Below are 15,589 nucleotides of genomic sequence, written 5' to 3' on the forward strand. Positions count from 1 at the left end.
ACCTTTTTATCATATAAACATCATAAATATCGCTTATGAATATAAAACTGCGTTAAGAATCGTAAAAAAAATCTATATATCTTTTATCGATTTGAGCTGTTAAAATTTTAAATTCAGCTCAACTCAAAGATCAAGATTTGCTTTTGAAATTTAAACATGAAATATTCAACACACTTCAACCGCAAGATGGACGATATTTTTAAAGCAACGGAAAGAAACTGTTTTTACACTTTAAATGCACATTATCATTGCTCCTTTTTGAAACTGGGCTGTAGGCAATGAATACATATCGAAGAATTGGTTGCCAACGATTGCCAGCCCCCATCCCTTTTTTGGGATTCTTCATATATTTATTTCACGCTTTTAAGCGCTTGGTTTTTGACATCCCGAAATTTCTTATTATGTTTTACTTTAAGTATGCACATATATCTTTCTCAACCTTGATGCTTTAAGAAAATTGTTTTTCAACCCTCGAAGCTTTTTCTAAAAATGGCAAACAATTTACATTATAATGTGGAATTTGAGTTGTGCGAATGCTAGCCTCTAGCTGACTGTAATAGCTACGTAAGATGTTTTTTATTTATTTTTATTTCTAATGCTTTTAAGCGGAGTATTTATATACAGTATTTATACACGCATTTAATTACGAGGCGTTTTTAAACTTGGAATTTTCTTTATTTCTTTGTATTGTTATAAACTATTAGACTATTTTTTATAATTAAAAAATACAAAAATACATTTTTGCTTGTAATTAGAACACCAGAAAAAAATGTATAGGAGGAACCTCGGCGCCCCATCTTCGTCAACGTGTTAACCAAAGAAATTTTTATTAAAATTGTTTAAACTTAAAGTTCAGACGTTATGCATTGAAACATAATTGCGATTTAAATAAATTTTAAATCTACAGTATTTTTATGAGTTTATAAACAAAATATTCGTCGATTTTGTGTTAATCTGAGAGTCTATTTATAAAATAAATTCTTAATTTTTCAATAAAAATTGCGCACAATATTAATCGAATGCGAAGATATTATAGAATCGACTAAGGTTGTTTGAATATCTTCCGAGAAATTGAATTTCAGAAATGTCATATATTTAAAATTCGATTTCTCAAGAATTGTTCAACCGATTTCGTTTAAATTTCTTTTTTTTTCTATGTAAAATTAGATATTTCAAAATGACGTAAAATTTGTGTACCTTACGATTAAGAATTTTTTCGACTGCTTTTAAGTAAAATAAAAATTATTTACTAAAATTTATATTTTTTTCATGGAATTATCTTTGTATAAGCGAATTTTATAATTATCTGTGGAAGTGCTTCAATTCGCTTAAAAAGGCGAAATATGCGAAGAGATATGGCGAAATAAGCGAAAAGTGATATTAAGATTAACGGGAACAAATTTTAAATTGCTCTACTGACTAAACAATTAGGACCATATTTCCCAGACTGTTGCTAACGTCTTCTGTTTTGGGGGTCAGAAATACAGAAAACATGTGTTTAGTCAGAGAAAATACCTTTTTGTGTCTTATTTCGTAACTTAAGATATCGTCTAGACTAATTAATTTGCATATACGATACGATTCTGAATATACGTGTGATTAAATAAATTCATCTTTAGAATTTAATCGTTAGCTGTTTTAATTTCAGTTTAAGTGTTTATTTACCTCCACGATTGATTACATACTTTGTTTTCAAAAAAATAATGGTAAATTTGCTGATACTTTTTATTGCCATACATTTCTTCACTTACGTGGTATGATAGCTTCATAGTACGGTAACTATGTTTTGGTTTAAATGTAGAAGGACTACAAAAACAAAAATAGGAAGTGCGTTTAGGATGCCTTCACTTCATGTTTTTCTGATAAACCTCCGAAGAGGCACTAACTCTGGAGACGCAAATATAGCCGTCTCTAGCAAGTTGTTTCTACTTCTATTTAACCTTAAAGCTATAGAACTGTTATCTTAGAACTAAACTTTTCCCAAGTTAATTTAGATCCATGTAGCCGAGATGCTATAATTCTTATCAGACTGATTTTTTTTAAGAATCGTGGAAATTTCTTACGGATACTGTCGGTGTTTTCTGCGATTTTGGCGTGATATACTACTTTGATACACTACGTTGTATACTTACTTATAAATTGTTTTCTTATCGGGATAAATTATTTAAGTGTTTGTTCACGAATGGTTTTAGTTAAATAGCAAAATTTTTCTTTATAGGCGTAATGTAGATGATAGATTATCATTGAAAAAATGGTCATTCTGCAAGAGACTATGAATTATAAGTCAACATGTAAAGATTGGGCACGTGTAGAACTATATTGGTGGAGTAAATTTGGGTCTCCCTTTGCCCACAAAACATTCGTAGTTTTAGTAGTTTTCTGTAACAGCATTTTGGCAATCGTGTTATCTCGCACTATTTTCTATTTACGTGGCTTCCGCGTTGAAACGCATCTGGATCTTGTGCCATAAAACCCCACATTCAATCAATCAATTACCCGCGTTGCAACGACATTACTCCTATGTATTTCTGATTCTAGATATATCTCAAATATAATGTGCACATGTGTTATCTGAAAGCTTTGCCGAATTTTAAATAATCTTTAGACATAAGATTGCAAACATCTTTAATGCTATGTTAAGGTCGGCTTTATTGTCTACAGTGTCTCCCGCATTGATACAATGTGTGTGTGATGATGATCTGTGAGCAAATTTCTAATTCAAATACCTTTTTGTTCCATCTATATTGTCATTAGTTGTCTTACCTCGATCCTGCTTTAATTTTCCCTTTGTGCCACGATTGTGTGGTTATCGGCAGTGCTCAGAGCTGTATTTTCTGCGTCCTGCATAGCGCGTGTATATTTTTTGGATACGCGTACCGTTTTAATGCTGTTGAGAGTTTTTACATGAGCTGAACATTTTGAGACAAAAAAATGGGGTTTGCTGTTTGAAAGTTTCGAGTTTCTGTACCTAGAACAGTACCCGTGAGTGCCACGTTGCTGCCGTTCTCAGAATCTTAATCTTACACTTCTGAATAACTATATACGAAATCTCATCTAGTTAGGTTGCACGGACTCAGGGCTAAAGAGAATAGAAGGGCTGGTTCACTCCTTTGAAGTAGCTCTCGCCGCGCCAATCCTCCGATTTTCTCTAGTGACGTCACTTGGGCGCAAAGCTCGCACTTTTACTTCAAGAACGGAGCTTTGGGCCTTACTAGCTCTAACTAATATTGGAGCATTTCTTTTTGCGACATATTCTAAGACTTTTTTTTATTTTCTATAATAACTTTCCTCAGTTTTTGCAGCGAATTTACAAGAATTTAAAACTATTATCGAAATGCCAGTTTGCGCGATTGCAACTTGAAAAAATTTTGATAGAAAAATAGAAGGAAAAAATATAATTTTCCGCGTGTTCCCTAAAGTAAATGAACAACTATGTAAAGAATGGATTCCGAAATGAAACAGTTAATATAAAACAGCAATACGTTTATTCTGTCGTTAAGAACTTTTATAAAAATTCATTATCTAAATAGAAACCGCCTCGTTACTTCAAAAAGAAAGGCAGGTGAAAAAAAATGAATAAAGTCAAAGAAAATTAAAATGTAAGTAAAAAGTATAAATAAAATATGTAGTATATAGTTGGAATTCTTCTAATTTCATAACATATTTCTTAATGTAGTTATTCTTAATATTTATGATTCTTTTTTTAAAATTATACTCTCTTAAATTTAAATATCTATAAATTATACCATCGTAATGTAAAATTTCTAATGTCATTATGAACCTAAATTATTATTTTGCTTCAGTAATTATAGTTAAGGGTGGTGTTTCCTAATGATAAGGTATGAACAAATTGCTATTACCGGCATATTTTAAAATCGCGGATTCTAAATTTAACTCAACTTATTGTTATAAAAGAATATGTAGATAAAAAAGTGTCGATATATACTTTCATTTTTCTTAATAATTAAAGTTAAAACTGAACTTTTTAAAATAAAGTATTTATAGTGTCATTTTCGCCAACTAGTAAAATATTTTTATAAGTTTAAAATGGTATTTTTTTGATATACTGGCCAAGAAAGTTTTTTTAAACTATGTTTATGAATGGAAATAATGTGTTAATTACGTAAAGTTTGAAAGCTAATAACCAGAAAAAGTCTAACTTATTTTTACAAAGAGAAAGATGCAAATTTATCATAACATCCTTGCGTGCGATCTTCCGAGATCTGTGGACACAGTGACGTCATGAGGAGGGAAATCGTAGCTTCAGTTCTAAGAGCGGAGTGAACTAGCCCTTCTATTCTCTTTAGCCCTGGCACGGACTTGCCGCTAGCGGTTTATAAGTATTAGTATAGATTTTTTTTCCTGACCATCGTGTCTGTATAGGTCAAAATACTTTTAACCGTGAATCTATGCCTGAAATATCTTAAATGTGAGTACATAAAATAACATTCATAATCATGAAAATACTTGAGTGGTATTATAATTTTTATCCCCCTCCCCCACCATGGAACCCCCCTGAAGTTACTTTTAATATTAGTTCCATATGCTGCTCTTGATCAAAAGTTTTAAAATTTTAGATTTGAGTATCATCGTTTAACTATCTAACATCGATACATACGTTTAAAAAAAATTGCTTATTAAAAACATTATGCAGCAATACACTGGACCTTTTTAAATGGACAATTATTTTAAAGCTGATTGCTTTGCATGTCTTTTTGTATATCTTGTAGCATTAAACAGCACATTCAGCTATACTTGTGATCAATTTTCCCTTTCTTAGTAAATCTTTCAAATAATCTTTTATATATTTTTTTCGTTAATCTTTTAAACTTACCCTAGAGAATCAGTTTTTTTTTTCGGAAGTGAAACTACACAGCTGTTGTAACGCATCTGTGGAAAAACACTTAAAACTTTAAGCAAAAGGCCTGCAGCCAAGTCTGTCTTCTAATGCTGATAAACAAAATAGTTTACAAGTACTAGGGGGGTTTGAATCTTTGTTTCTAGGAAAATGTGGAAAAAATATCATCAAACTTAAGATTTTTCAAGAATATGGTAAACTTGTTTAGAATTTGAAGAAAAAAAATGAATTATTTCAATTTCTGAGAAATTTGAATTATTTCAATGCAGGAAAATATAAAAATCTTTCCAAAATCTCTAAAATTGATCTAATTTTGTTTTTAAAATTATAGATTAGTTGCGCGATGCTCTTTAATTTTTATATAATTTGTATGATAATTTTTAAGATTGAAATAATCCTTTTTTGGTGAACATGTTTAGTTACCAAACTTTATAGTCTTTGTTTTTAAAGCAATTTTCTCTTTTTAGTTAGGGTTTTAAGTATTGATTGCAATTTCAAAGTTCTGTATTAGCATAGGCAATTCAACCTTACAAATGCCAGGTAATATCCGAAAAGCTGATCACCAGGGAGCTAAATCTTCCACAGTCGTGATAATCCAATGCTGCACGAAGAAAAATGTAGCTTGAATTGATCGTTTGATTTGTTTTAACGTATTGTTTAGTTCAGTATATCCTCCTTTAATCTTGTGTCACTAAACTCTATTTTCAAGTCTAATAATTCTCCAATTGAATCTCGAATTATTCTCAAATTTAATCTCTAATTCTTCATTCCTTCTTTTTACCGCGTTTGTAAAATTTAGGGATTGATTAGTTTTTAGACACTAATAACTGTTTTGCTTTTTCTTTTAGATTGAAGATCGAAGAGCATCATTATTAATTGCCATTTTTAAGAATCTGATCACTTATTCGTAAGTCTTACTTTTTATGCATTATTTCGTTTTTCAATAAATACAAATTTTTATGACTTCATTCTGTAGCATAAACTTTTTGACTATCAAAACCAAGCAATTTTTGGCTTGCAATTTTTATTTTCAAAGTAGAATAAAGTAGTTTTGGCATATATTATTCATTTATACTTAAAAACTAAGTTAGGAAAAGAATATTGGTAATGTCAAATTGCAAGTATTGTTTCGACTTCTTAATATGTAACCTGCGTGAGATAATGTGTGTCTCTAAGAACTGATACAATATGGTTTTTAAGAAGGTTGAATAATGTTTATGGATGCGTTTTAAATGCTTTTATGTTTATTTATTTCTCATTTAAGACTATCTGTAAAGTAATTTTTACATAAAACTGAGGTAAAGTAAAATATTTGACAAAAATTAAATATATGATAGGCATTTCATTTTGTTAATTGATTCGATTTCTTGACATTTTGAAAAAGTGTAATTCAACAATATTTGCAAAGGAATCAAACGCGTATTAATTTAAATATTTTTTTAGCATTTTGAAATATTTTTTTAAAAAAGTTAGCGCTTGATTTTGATTATATCCTTAACTATACTAATCATTTTTTTGCAATTATTTTGGAAAAATCAAAAATACTATTTACTTCTAAGACAACTTCTTCGTACACAATAGTTTCTGAAATTCCCGTATATGACACAAGTAATTGAGTGATTTTGTAAAGCTGTGTTTTGCCTAAAAATTTATTGTAACAAATGTGAAAAAAAAAATTATATTTCCCATTTTTTAAAGAAAAATCGAACTGTAATGAAAAACGGGCAATGAAAAATACGCCTCTTTGTCACCATGCAAGAAAACATAAGTGCAGCTAGTTCTCTGAAACCCATTAGCTGAAATGTAATTTTTAAATGCTTGGGGGAATGAATCTTTAGGGCTTGATTAATGAATAGAATCTCTTCCGAAATTGCGTAAAGTTATGTTTTCTCTGTCTTATTTGTGGATCTAATTGCCCAAATAAATTTTTATCACCAATTCAAACTTTTATATCCAAGGATAGTTTGATAAAAGTAAGTAATTTTTATTTTAATAACTATAGTAAATTCCTAAAATTTAATGAATAAAATTTCATTTAAATCATAAAATACCTTGTTTTAAATGATAAATATTCAAATTTGAACGAAATCAATCCGTCATTTTAATTATGCATGCGCAACATATTTAAAATTATAAGAAAAACTTATTGAAACCATCCATTAATTAAAGTTTAAATATATATACTTTTAGATATGAATTTCAAAAATAAAATTCGAATTTATCTGGCTGTGCTATCAAAATTTTTCTAAGAAAAACTAAAAGTAAATATTTAATGCGATTACAAATTAACAAGACTTTTTATATTTATGATACTTTCGTGCTTAAACTACAGAACATTATTTTGATATTTCTTTTTTTGAACTAGACTAACATCGCAAATTGATTCAATGAAAAAAGGAAATTACTTTAGATGAAGAAATGTTCTATAATGTTTCAGATTATAACTATATGTACGTAACTATATGTACTCAACTATACTTTTTAATACTGTATGGGAATACTTCTTATTCAAATTTTAATTAAAATTTTAATTAAAATATCTTTTGATGGATTGTAGATGGAGTATTTAGATTTGGACATAATTTAATCATGATTAAAAAACAGTAAGCATATTTTTGTTTCTATACCAAAATTTTAATGTTCGAGATTAAGATTAACAAAAAAGAAACATAATTTTTCTTCTCATTAATATTTTAACTCAGCAATATATATATTTTTTTATAAAATAGCGCTTCCTTTCTTTTAATAATTGAATATTTTAAATTTTTCGTGCTTTGGACTTTTTTTGCATCTACCATGACTAGAATTAATAAAATTATTTTTGTGCTTTAAATGAAACACGATGTTTATGTTAATGCTTTTGAGAAGCATCTAGTTCAAATAAGTTTACATTGTGTTGTTTTATTTTGGTTACTTTCTGTTTTAATATTAAATAGGATAAAATACAGCATTTATATCTTATATTTAAAATAAAAATTCACTTCAAAAATTTATAAATTAGAAATAACAGTAGAAATGTTTCAAGCACTCAGAAATAGGAGCCCATTTTCAAAACTTGACAGACATGAATGAGAAGAAACAAAAGTGATTTGAAATATAAGAAGTAAAGTTGTCATTGGAAAATGGAAAAATAAAGGTGAGAAACAAAACTAGAAAAAAAAACACAGTATCCGAGATAGAAAAAGATAAACAACACAAAAACAGCGACCGACAGGTAAAAGTTAAGGTAAAATGCATTTCCACTTGCTATGAAGAGGTGATGGGGAACTAATGACGTTAACAAGGGAATCGGTATTTATATGAATAAAACAAGATTTCAGGGAATCAAGATGAGTAGACGTGACAGGAGTGGAACTAATTTTGTCATGGTCGAAATTGAATTGATTATCATACTAATTAAAACAACTCTTAAAGCAAAGTTAAATTAACTAAATTAAATGTTATTTCATTATCACTTTAATTGTTACAGACAGCTAGTACTTCTGGATTGATTAGCCATTTTAAAGTGGCATATTTATATTTATGAAGGAAAAAAACTAAATATCAATACTTAAGACACCAACATGCTTAAAGTTATTAATTTGAATTCATTTTCAGTTTTTTTTTATTTATTTTTTGTTGTTGTTTTTTTATTTTTTTTATAAAAGCTACTGTAACTAGTAATTATTATAAATATAATTTAAAAGTTAGTTTAATAAAGAAAAGATGACTGACAGATGGCTACTATTCCCATAAGATATAATAAAGCAAATTTCAGGCGCGGTACGCCAGAAACAACGGCCTAACTGCGCCAAAAATTTATTTCCCTGACTCGAGTCTTTGTAATTTAAACTGGTTATAACGTAAAAAAAAAGAACCTCCTAAAAAAATGCCTTTTTTTTTGCACGTTTTATTTTGTATTCGCAATTTTGTTTAAACATTAAAAAACATCAAATGGTAAAAAAATACTTTTCTAAATTTCTTAAATGTATAATAAAATCTCATTTATAAATTAAAAACATTCAAATGAGAATATAAAAAAATGCATGCCTTATTTTTACCAGATTATTAAGACTTTATTTGTCAGGATATTTAAATTTACTTTACTGAATAAAAAATATTTAAATGCGATAACATTTCTTTTTCTAATTTCACCACTTTTATACTATTTTAACACAGCTGTTTTTTGTATATTTACCGTCTTTTTTTTCCAACTAAAGTCATTTTTTTTTCTCTTAAAGACAGCTCTAAGTCACTATAATGGATGAAGAAAGTTTTTTCATATTACTTTTTTACTGGGTGACCAGTGTTTCCACAAGTAACCAATTCTTCTCTTTTCTTTCTATTTCTTCTTTTCTTTCACCATTATTTTAACAACGGCTTTTTTTAACAACGGTATTGAGATGATAATGGATACAAAAAAAAGTTTCTATGATGCCAGTGCTGCTTAGAAGGGAAGCAATATAGAATAAAGAAAACACCATTTTTTTATTTCTCTCAAGGCCACCTGCTATTACGCAATCTAATTATAATGACTTGATGAACGACGGGAATTAAGGGAAGTACTGACTACCTAAAGCAGCATTAAATTTGATTTTTTTCAACGATGTCTGAATCTTTAGCTAGAATTTCTATGGTAAAATTAAAGATGTGATTTATAGAGCTGCAGTGATGAAGCATGGAATTTGACAGAATTATCGATTACTTAAAATTAAGTAACGCATTTCTGAACGTTAACGTTCTTCCATAAAGGTTCAACAATATTATGACCAACGAAACACTAAGAAATTGATTCTTATTTTTCGTTTTCTGTGAAACAGTTTCTTGGTTTATGCTCCGAATGAATATTTCACCAAAGTGACACAATAACTATCACATCTTCGAGGAATCAAATTTCGTCAAAAGTATTTCGTCATTCCAGTTTCGTCATTTTAGTTAACTATCTCCCACAGTGTAATGCGATGTGGTTCTACGTTGAGAAAATATTTCCGTCATATATTTGAGAGTTTACGTTTCGTCGCAAATCACGTGATTTGGTGGAAAATAATTCTAAAAATTTCCAAAATATGGATCAAGGATTGCTGAATCGTGAGAGTTTGAGAATGCATGATTGGGATAATGTGTTTATCCCAGATTCACTGGTATCAATCTATCTTTAGTTGGGTGAGCTACAAGTTTTGCCAGCTATGTCAGCGCAGTACCCTAACAGCTGAGCCATCACGGCTCTATAACTAGATGTAAATAAAATCTTTTACTAAATATATCAAAAGAAGGTTATTTTCGGTTACAACAGGAAAACTAGTTTGATGAACATTTGAGACCAAATTAAGGAAAAATTTGAATTAAATAGCTCATGTCTATTTATTTATTTTGTATTATCGTGTTTAAAAGTATTATTTCAAATTGAAGGTGTTTGTTTGTAGCATTAAATGTCCAAAACTAATACAAACAACTTATATTAAATGGATGACCAAGTATCTCCTTTAGCAAAAGACAAAAAAATTGCAAAGGTGGTTTTACGATATTGCCCCATGAAACTAATGAGTTAAATAAATTTATGTTAATTTGGCTATTCAAGATCTAGGCTTGGGATAGCCAGGTCTAGCATCGCATTAAAACTCAAAACAACTTAAGAAGGGGGCACAAACCTACTATAGATCAACTTAAAGACGTAGAGGAATTAAATGAATAATATTTTAAATTATTATTAATAATTTTTTAATTCTGATATTTTGAATTGAAATGGTTTGGGATGAGAATGATGTTTTTAATGGAATGTAACGCTGGTGCATGCTAACTTTTGTAACTAAATGTAATTATTTGTTTTTGTAAACTGAGATTCCTAACGCAGAGACAAAAAAATCTTAAACAATATTTAAAATTTTTTGAAGCTTTCATTCAGTGAACAAACTTTTCAGTGAGCATTTCAGCAAACAAACTTTTATAATTTGCATCTTGAATGACACAGGATCCTGAAGCATTGAGTAGAAGTCCAGCATTATATTCACTTTATTCTTCAGTTATCCCTCGAGTCGCTCATGGATCAATGTTGAATGAACTTCGAATCCTCATGCGATTCCAGGCGATATCTCTGCAATTGAACTCAAACAACCTTTGTGTGCTTGCAGAAATATCTAGGGACATCATTGCATGCCCTTTTGCTATTAAACCTTACATTCAATTCAATTCTTGGGACATCATTTGATGTACGGATATGGTTTGGGTTCAGCATCCTATATATATTATGTTGCTCAAATATAGTATAGAGGTGGTCAATTTATTTTATATTCCCTCTAGGTAATGTTAGTTTCGCACTACTAGTTTTCAGATGTATCTATCAACGTAAAAAAATAAAAATTGCATTCACCTTACCTTTTTAAAGGTAAGATGAATGAAATGTTTTGATTTTATCTTTGATTTTTAAAGGTAAAGTAATATGGGCTGGATTACTGCAATGACAAAGGAGACAAATCATAGAACACACTACAGAGGTTTACAGCTTAGTATCTTTGTTACCAAAATTGATGAGAACGCCTCTATATGCTTGGAAACTCATTTGAAATATGTATTTTTTAGGAAATATTTACTATTTCAAAAAAACTATTTGAAATAGTCAGTAAGGAAAAAAACGAGATCAAATGGTCGAGCATGAATTTTATCTGCAATACGCAATAAAAATAACCAGCTTAACCCCGACGGCACTCCGAAAGTTCGAAGTGCTCGTAACAGTTCAATCACATAAGCAAACATGTTCAAAATTTTCAAATTAGAGTTTTCAAATAGGTAGGATATTAAACATGAAATCCAGAAAACAGCGTTACTTAGAAATAAGCTAAATAAAGACAAATTTAACAAAGAAAATTAACAGTATCAATCAGAAGGAATATTCATGTCGCATCTTCAGTAGGGGTGCAAAGTTAATAAAAGGAAATAATTTCACAAGGTTTCCTATATAAGATGTTTGTAACTCAGAATAAATGTTCAGCTGGCACAACAGTACTTAAGGTATCAAATTCCTGGAATTTTTTTAAACTAAAAAAGACATGTATATATATACTCTAGGAGCACAAGTGATTAAAAATTCAATGAGGAATCACATAGGGGCAGAGATTGACAAAAAGCATAAAATTAAAACGCAAAAAACAGTTTAGGAGAAAATTCAAGTAAAAATCGAACCATAACAGGTAAATCAATAAGAGATTTAAACTATATCTTTCCTAACAATAGGCAGCAAGAGGCCATTAGGATTCAGGGAGATGCCTTGTTACTAAACAAATTTCTCACTATTTCCTCAATTCCCTTTTTTATTTTAGAGTTTGACCAATGCTGCTTTATAAACTCATAGGTGGTTTTTGAATGAAAAAATTTCTTTCTAACGTGCTTAAAATTTGGACAATGGATTAATATATGTTCCCAATCCTCAACAAGCTGACTGGTACGGCACAGCTGAGCTCCCCCAAAAAACCTGGCCTGATGTTGTTCATGATAGCCATGATTAGTTAGGAATTGATTTAAAAAAGAAATTCCTCTTGATTTTCCTCGTTTGAACTTTCGGGACGAGCTCGAATGTGTGCTGTCCCTTTGTAAAGCTGTTATTCCATTTCTCCTGCCATTCAATCAATATTTTGCATTCCAAAGTTTTTCTTGCAGTCCGCCTGCTGGGATCTTCAAACAGGTCGACAGTTGATCTCTAACGGGCTAATTTGGCTAACCTATCCGCTTCCTTGTTGCCCTTATGGCCTGTATGTGCTTTTATCAAATGTAAAACGATATTGTTTGTGAATTCGTGTTTAATTAAGTGGACTAAATACTCATTAGAGTTGCTGTTTTCCAAAGCTTGCAGGCTAGACAGAGAATCTGCATAAATTGAAATTTTATCTGAAATTCTTTGCTCTTTAATCCAACGAATCGACTGGAGAATGGCCCATAATTCAGTCTTAAACACGTAAACGTGATCAGAGATGCGAAAGGTTTTTCTTTTAACAGGTTCTCCCTCCAGATAGGCCACGAAAGCGCATCCTGTCTTAAATTCATTGTTAACTAAAAATTTCGATCCATCTGTGAATAATTCTAGTCCTTTATAAGTAGGTAAATGTAGTTGATATTTAAACAAAACTTCTTCAGCCGGATGGTAAATATAAGGAGTAGGTATAGGTTTATAGATTATGTGTTCTTCATGTTGGAAAATATTATTAAGTTGAGCTTCTACGTTTACTGCCATATCTAGAGGAATTGTTCCAGCAAGTACTTGGAGAACGTCAGTAGATGCTGTTTTGTCTGCTTTAGTGATAGACAGTAAGGAAGTTCTTTCCATTTTTTTCAATCTATTAATGATTCTTACCTGTTGGGAAAACCAAATTTCCGCTCCATAGAAGCAATACACAATAATAATACGAACTTTGTAGAACAGTAGGAGGGATAAGTCCTTACTTTTTGTTGGACGTCGTGTAATTAAAATCAAAATTTAATTAAAGAGTGTTAAACTAAATTTAGACATCTCTGTTTAAACTCGCGTTTCATGTGAAAAATGGTGAAGATTATTTTTTTTTCTGAAAAAGGGTAACAAAGCCATAATAATAGCCCATAATTTTATTTCGGACGAAACTTATCAAAAGTGGATAATTTGTACCGACTCGCGTAGCTTTGTATCTAGTGTTTCTCACATTGGTAAAAATCTCATAATTCTTAAAATTCAAAGTTACGTTTCACGTTTACAAGACAAAGGATATAGTATCTACTTTTGTTGAATTCCTTCCCATATCGGCATTACCGGGAATAACCATACGATATCCTAAAGCTTGCATAATTTTTTGTATCACGATGTTATATGTAGTTAAAAAATTATAGCTTAGGCAGAAGTGTAAGGCATTTAAACTGTCTCTTTTTTTTCCCTTGGCTATAATGCTTCGAAAAACATTGCTAATATGCATTTGATTGGGGTAGGAAAGAAAGCAAAGTTTCAGAGAATCTTCGCCAATATCATTCTTTCTGCAATCTTAATCTAAACAGTTTTAAAACTGCCTGTCGTAATTCTCTATGTTAGATACAGGATTTTGATCTGTGTAGAACTATCTTGTGTATATGGTTGAGTTATGAACTGCGTTAAAGTAATTTATTTACACTTTATCATCTGTGTGTTTAATGCACTTTTAGAACAGAGGGGCTATTCGTAAATACAGATTTTAGAGATGATCCAAAATTACAACATTTGGTAATTACCACATTTACCACTTTTACCTTTAATACATAAACTTGGGATAAGAAAAACTTCAGATATTTCTAGGCATAATGGGTGGAATCTTTCAAAAACTTTAATTTTTAAATTTTGACAGTCTTACGTATTGATTTTTGGAATAAAAAATATTCGAAGAAAATTAAATTTTTCATTTGCAAATATTAAACTTGGATCCAATTCAATTTAATGGAAATATCATTTTGTAAACTTAACCGGATAAATTATTTTTATCTGTCTACCTTATCTACCATTTTCGGATACGTTACTTTATTCGATAGCCAAACCGACTGGAATTTCTCAGAGTCTGTATTTTGTGTCTTTGATAACAAGATAGGACAATAGATATTTTTTGTCCGAATGCCAACGAATAATAAAAAAAGCAGAAATAAGCCATGTATATTCTTATTGAATAAAACAACCCTCCCTAAAAGAATTTTTAGGGTATTTCGGGTTCGTTTAAATAAATCTAGCACTTGAGTTAGTTTTCATAGATTTAGTATCTGTAGTTTTGATACATTCTTTTTTGTTGCAAATAAACTTGAATTGAGTAACAGAAGTTATAAAATAATTCTTTTTAGCCTATTTTTATATCAATCGTGTCGCAGAAAAAAGTATAATTACTTATAAAGAAACAATGTTTCACTATCAGCAATCGTTCGAAAATATTTGATTAAAGTTGATTACTTTTTGAATAAACTTTAATTTTTAATTTTTTATAAAAATTCCTAGTTATCCACATAATAGTTCTCTTTTGTAATCAAAATTGACTGCTCATGTCATGCAATTTAATTCCATTGACTATGTTTTTTATTATTTTGTTTCCTTTTAAGATCAGTTTTTCTTTTCCAATAAAAAGACTAACTACGACATTAATAGGTAAATTAAGATAAAAATAACAATATTTTCCCAAAATGAAATAAAAAATAACTATTTTGGGATTTGGAAGAGCTAGGACATGAGTTCTTTACCGGATGTTCAGACGGGACACATATGTCCCAGTAGTGGTTTCGTTTGCGGGACGCATATGTCCCGGTGAGGTCGAAAGGGTGAAGTTTAAGGTCAATGCCAACAACCTAGCATACGTCTATGACTTGAAGTAAGAAATTGAGTTGTGTATAAATGAAATTCAGATAAATCTATGTAAAATAATCTTCTTTCATTTGTACAAATGAATGCGTATCTAGTTGTAAGTTATATGTATATAAATGCAGATGGATCTTGGATTAATAACTTCGAGCTAGAGCTCATTTTTTGCACTCTTCTATTCTCTAAACACCGATTTCTTGCATTACATCAGAAATCGGTGTTGTGTAGTACATCAACTTTTGCTCTAGTGACAATAAAATTTAGTTTCAGTTCAATCAAATCCATTATCACTTCGGAGTGTTGCTTTTTTTTACGATAAGAGCTGGTTTGACGGCTCCGATGCACTCCGTTCGTTCCATTAATGTGCTTATTATTTTTGTGTCAGCACTGCTGATTTCCTTAACTTGACCTTGAGAACCTTCGGTAAACAT

General features: G+C 30.0%; 2 protein-coding genes across 4 annotated transcripts in view; one reads left to right on the forward strand and one right to left on the reverse strand.

The window, feature by feature from the left end:
* Positions 1-15,589, forward strand: part of LOC107455346 (atrial natriuretic peptide-converting enzyme) — a 396,108-nt gene that overhangs the window by 70,390 nt on the left and 310,129 nt on the right. For all 3 annotated transcript variants that reach the window (XM_071188087.1, XM_071188085.1, XM_071188086.1), the window contains one exon: positions 5,707-5,765. The gene's annotated coding sequence lies outside the window, so the exon portion shown is untranslated. The remainder of the gene's footprint in view (positions 1-5,706; positions 5,766-15,589) is intronic.
* Positions 12,528-13,151, reverse strand: LOC139427273 (ribonuclease H-like). Its single transcript, XM_071188332.1, has one exon. The coding sequence runs from the start codon at positions 13,149-13,151 to the stop codon at positions 12,528-12,530; it is 624 nt and encodes a 207-aa protein (XP_071044433.1).

The sequence above is a fragment of the Parasteatoda tepidariorum genome, chromosome X2 (genome assembly GCF_043381705.1).
Source record: "Parasteatoda tepidariorum isolate YZ-2023 chromosome X2, CAS_Ptep_4.0, whole genome shotgun sequence".
Classification (NCBI taxonomy): Eukaryota; Metazoa; Arthropoda; class Arachnida; order Araneae; family Theridiidae; genus Parasteatoda; species Parasteatoda tepidariorum.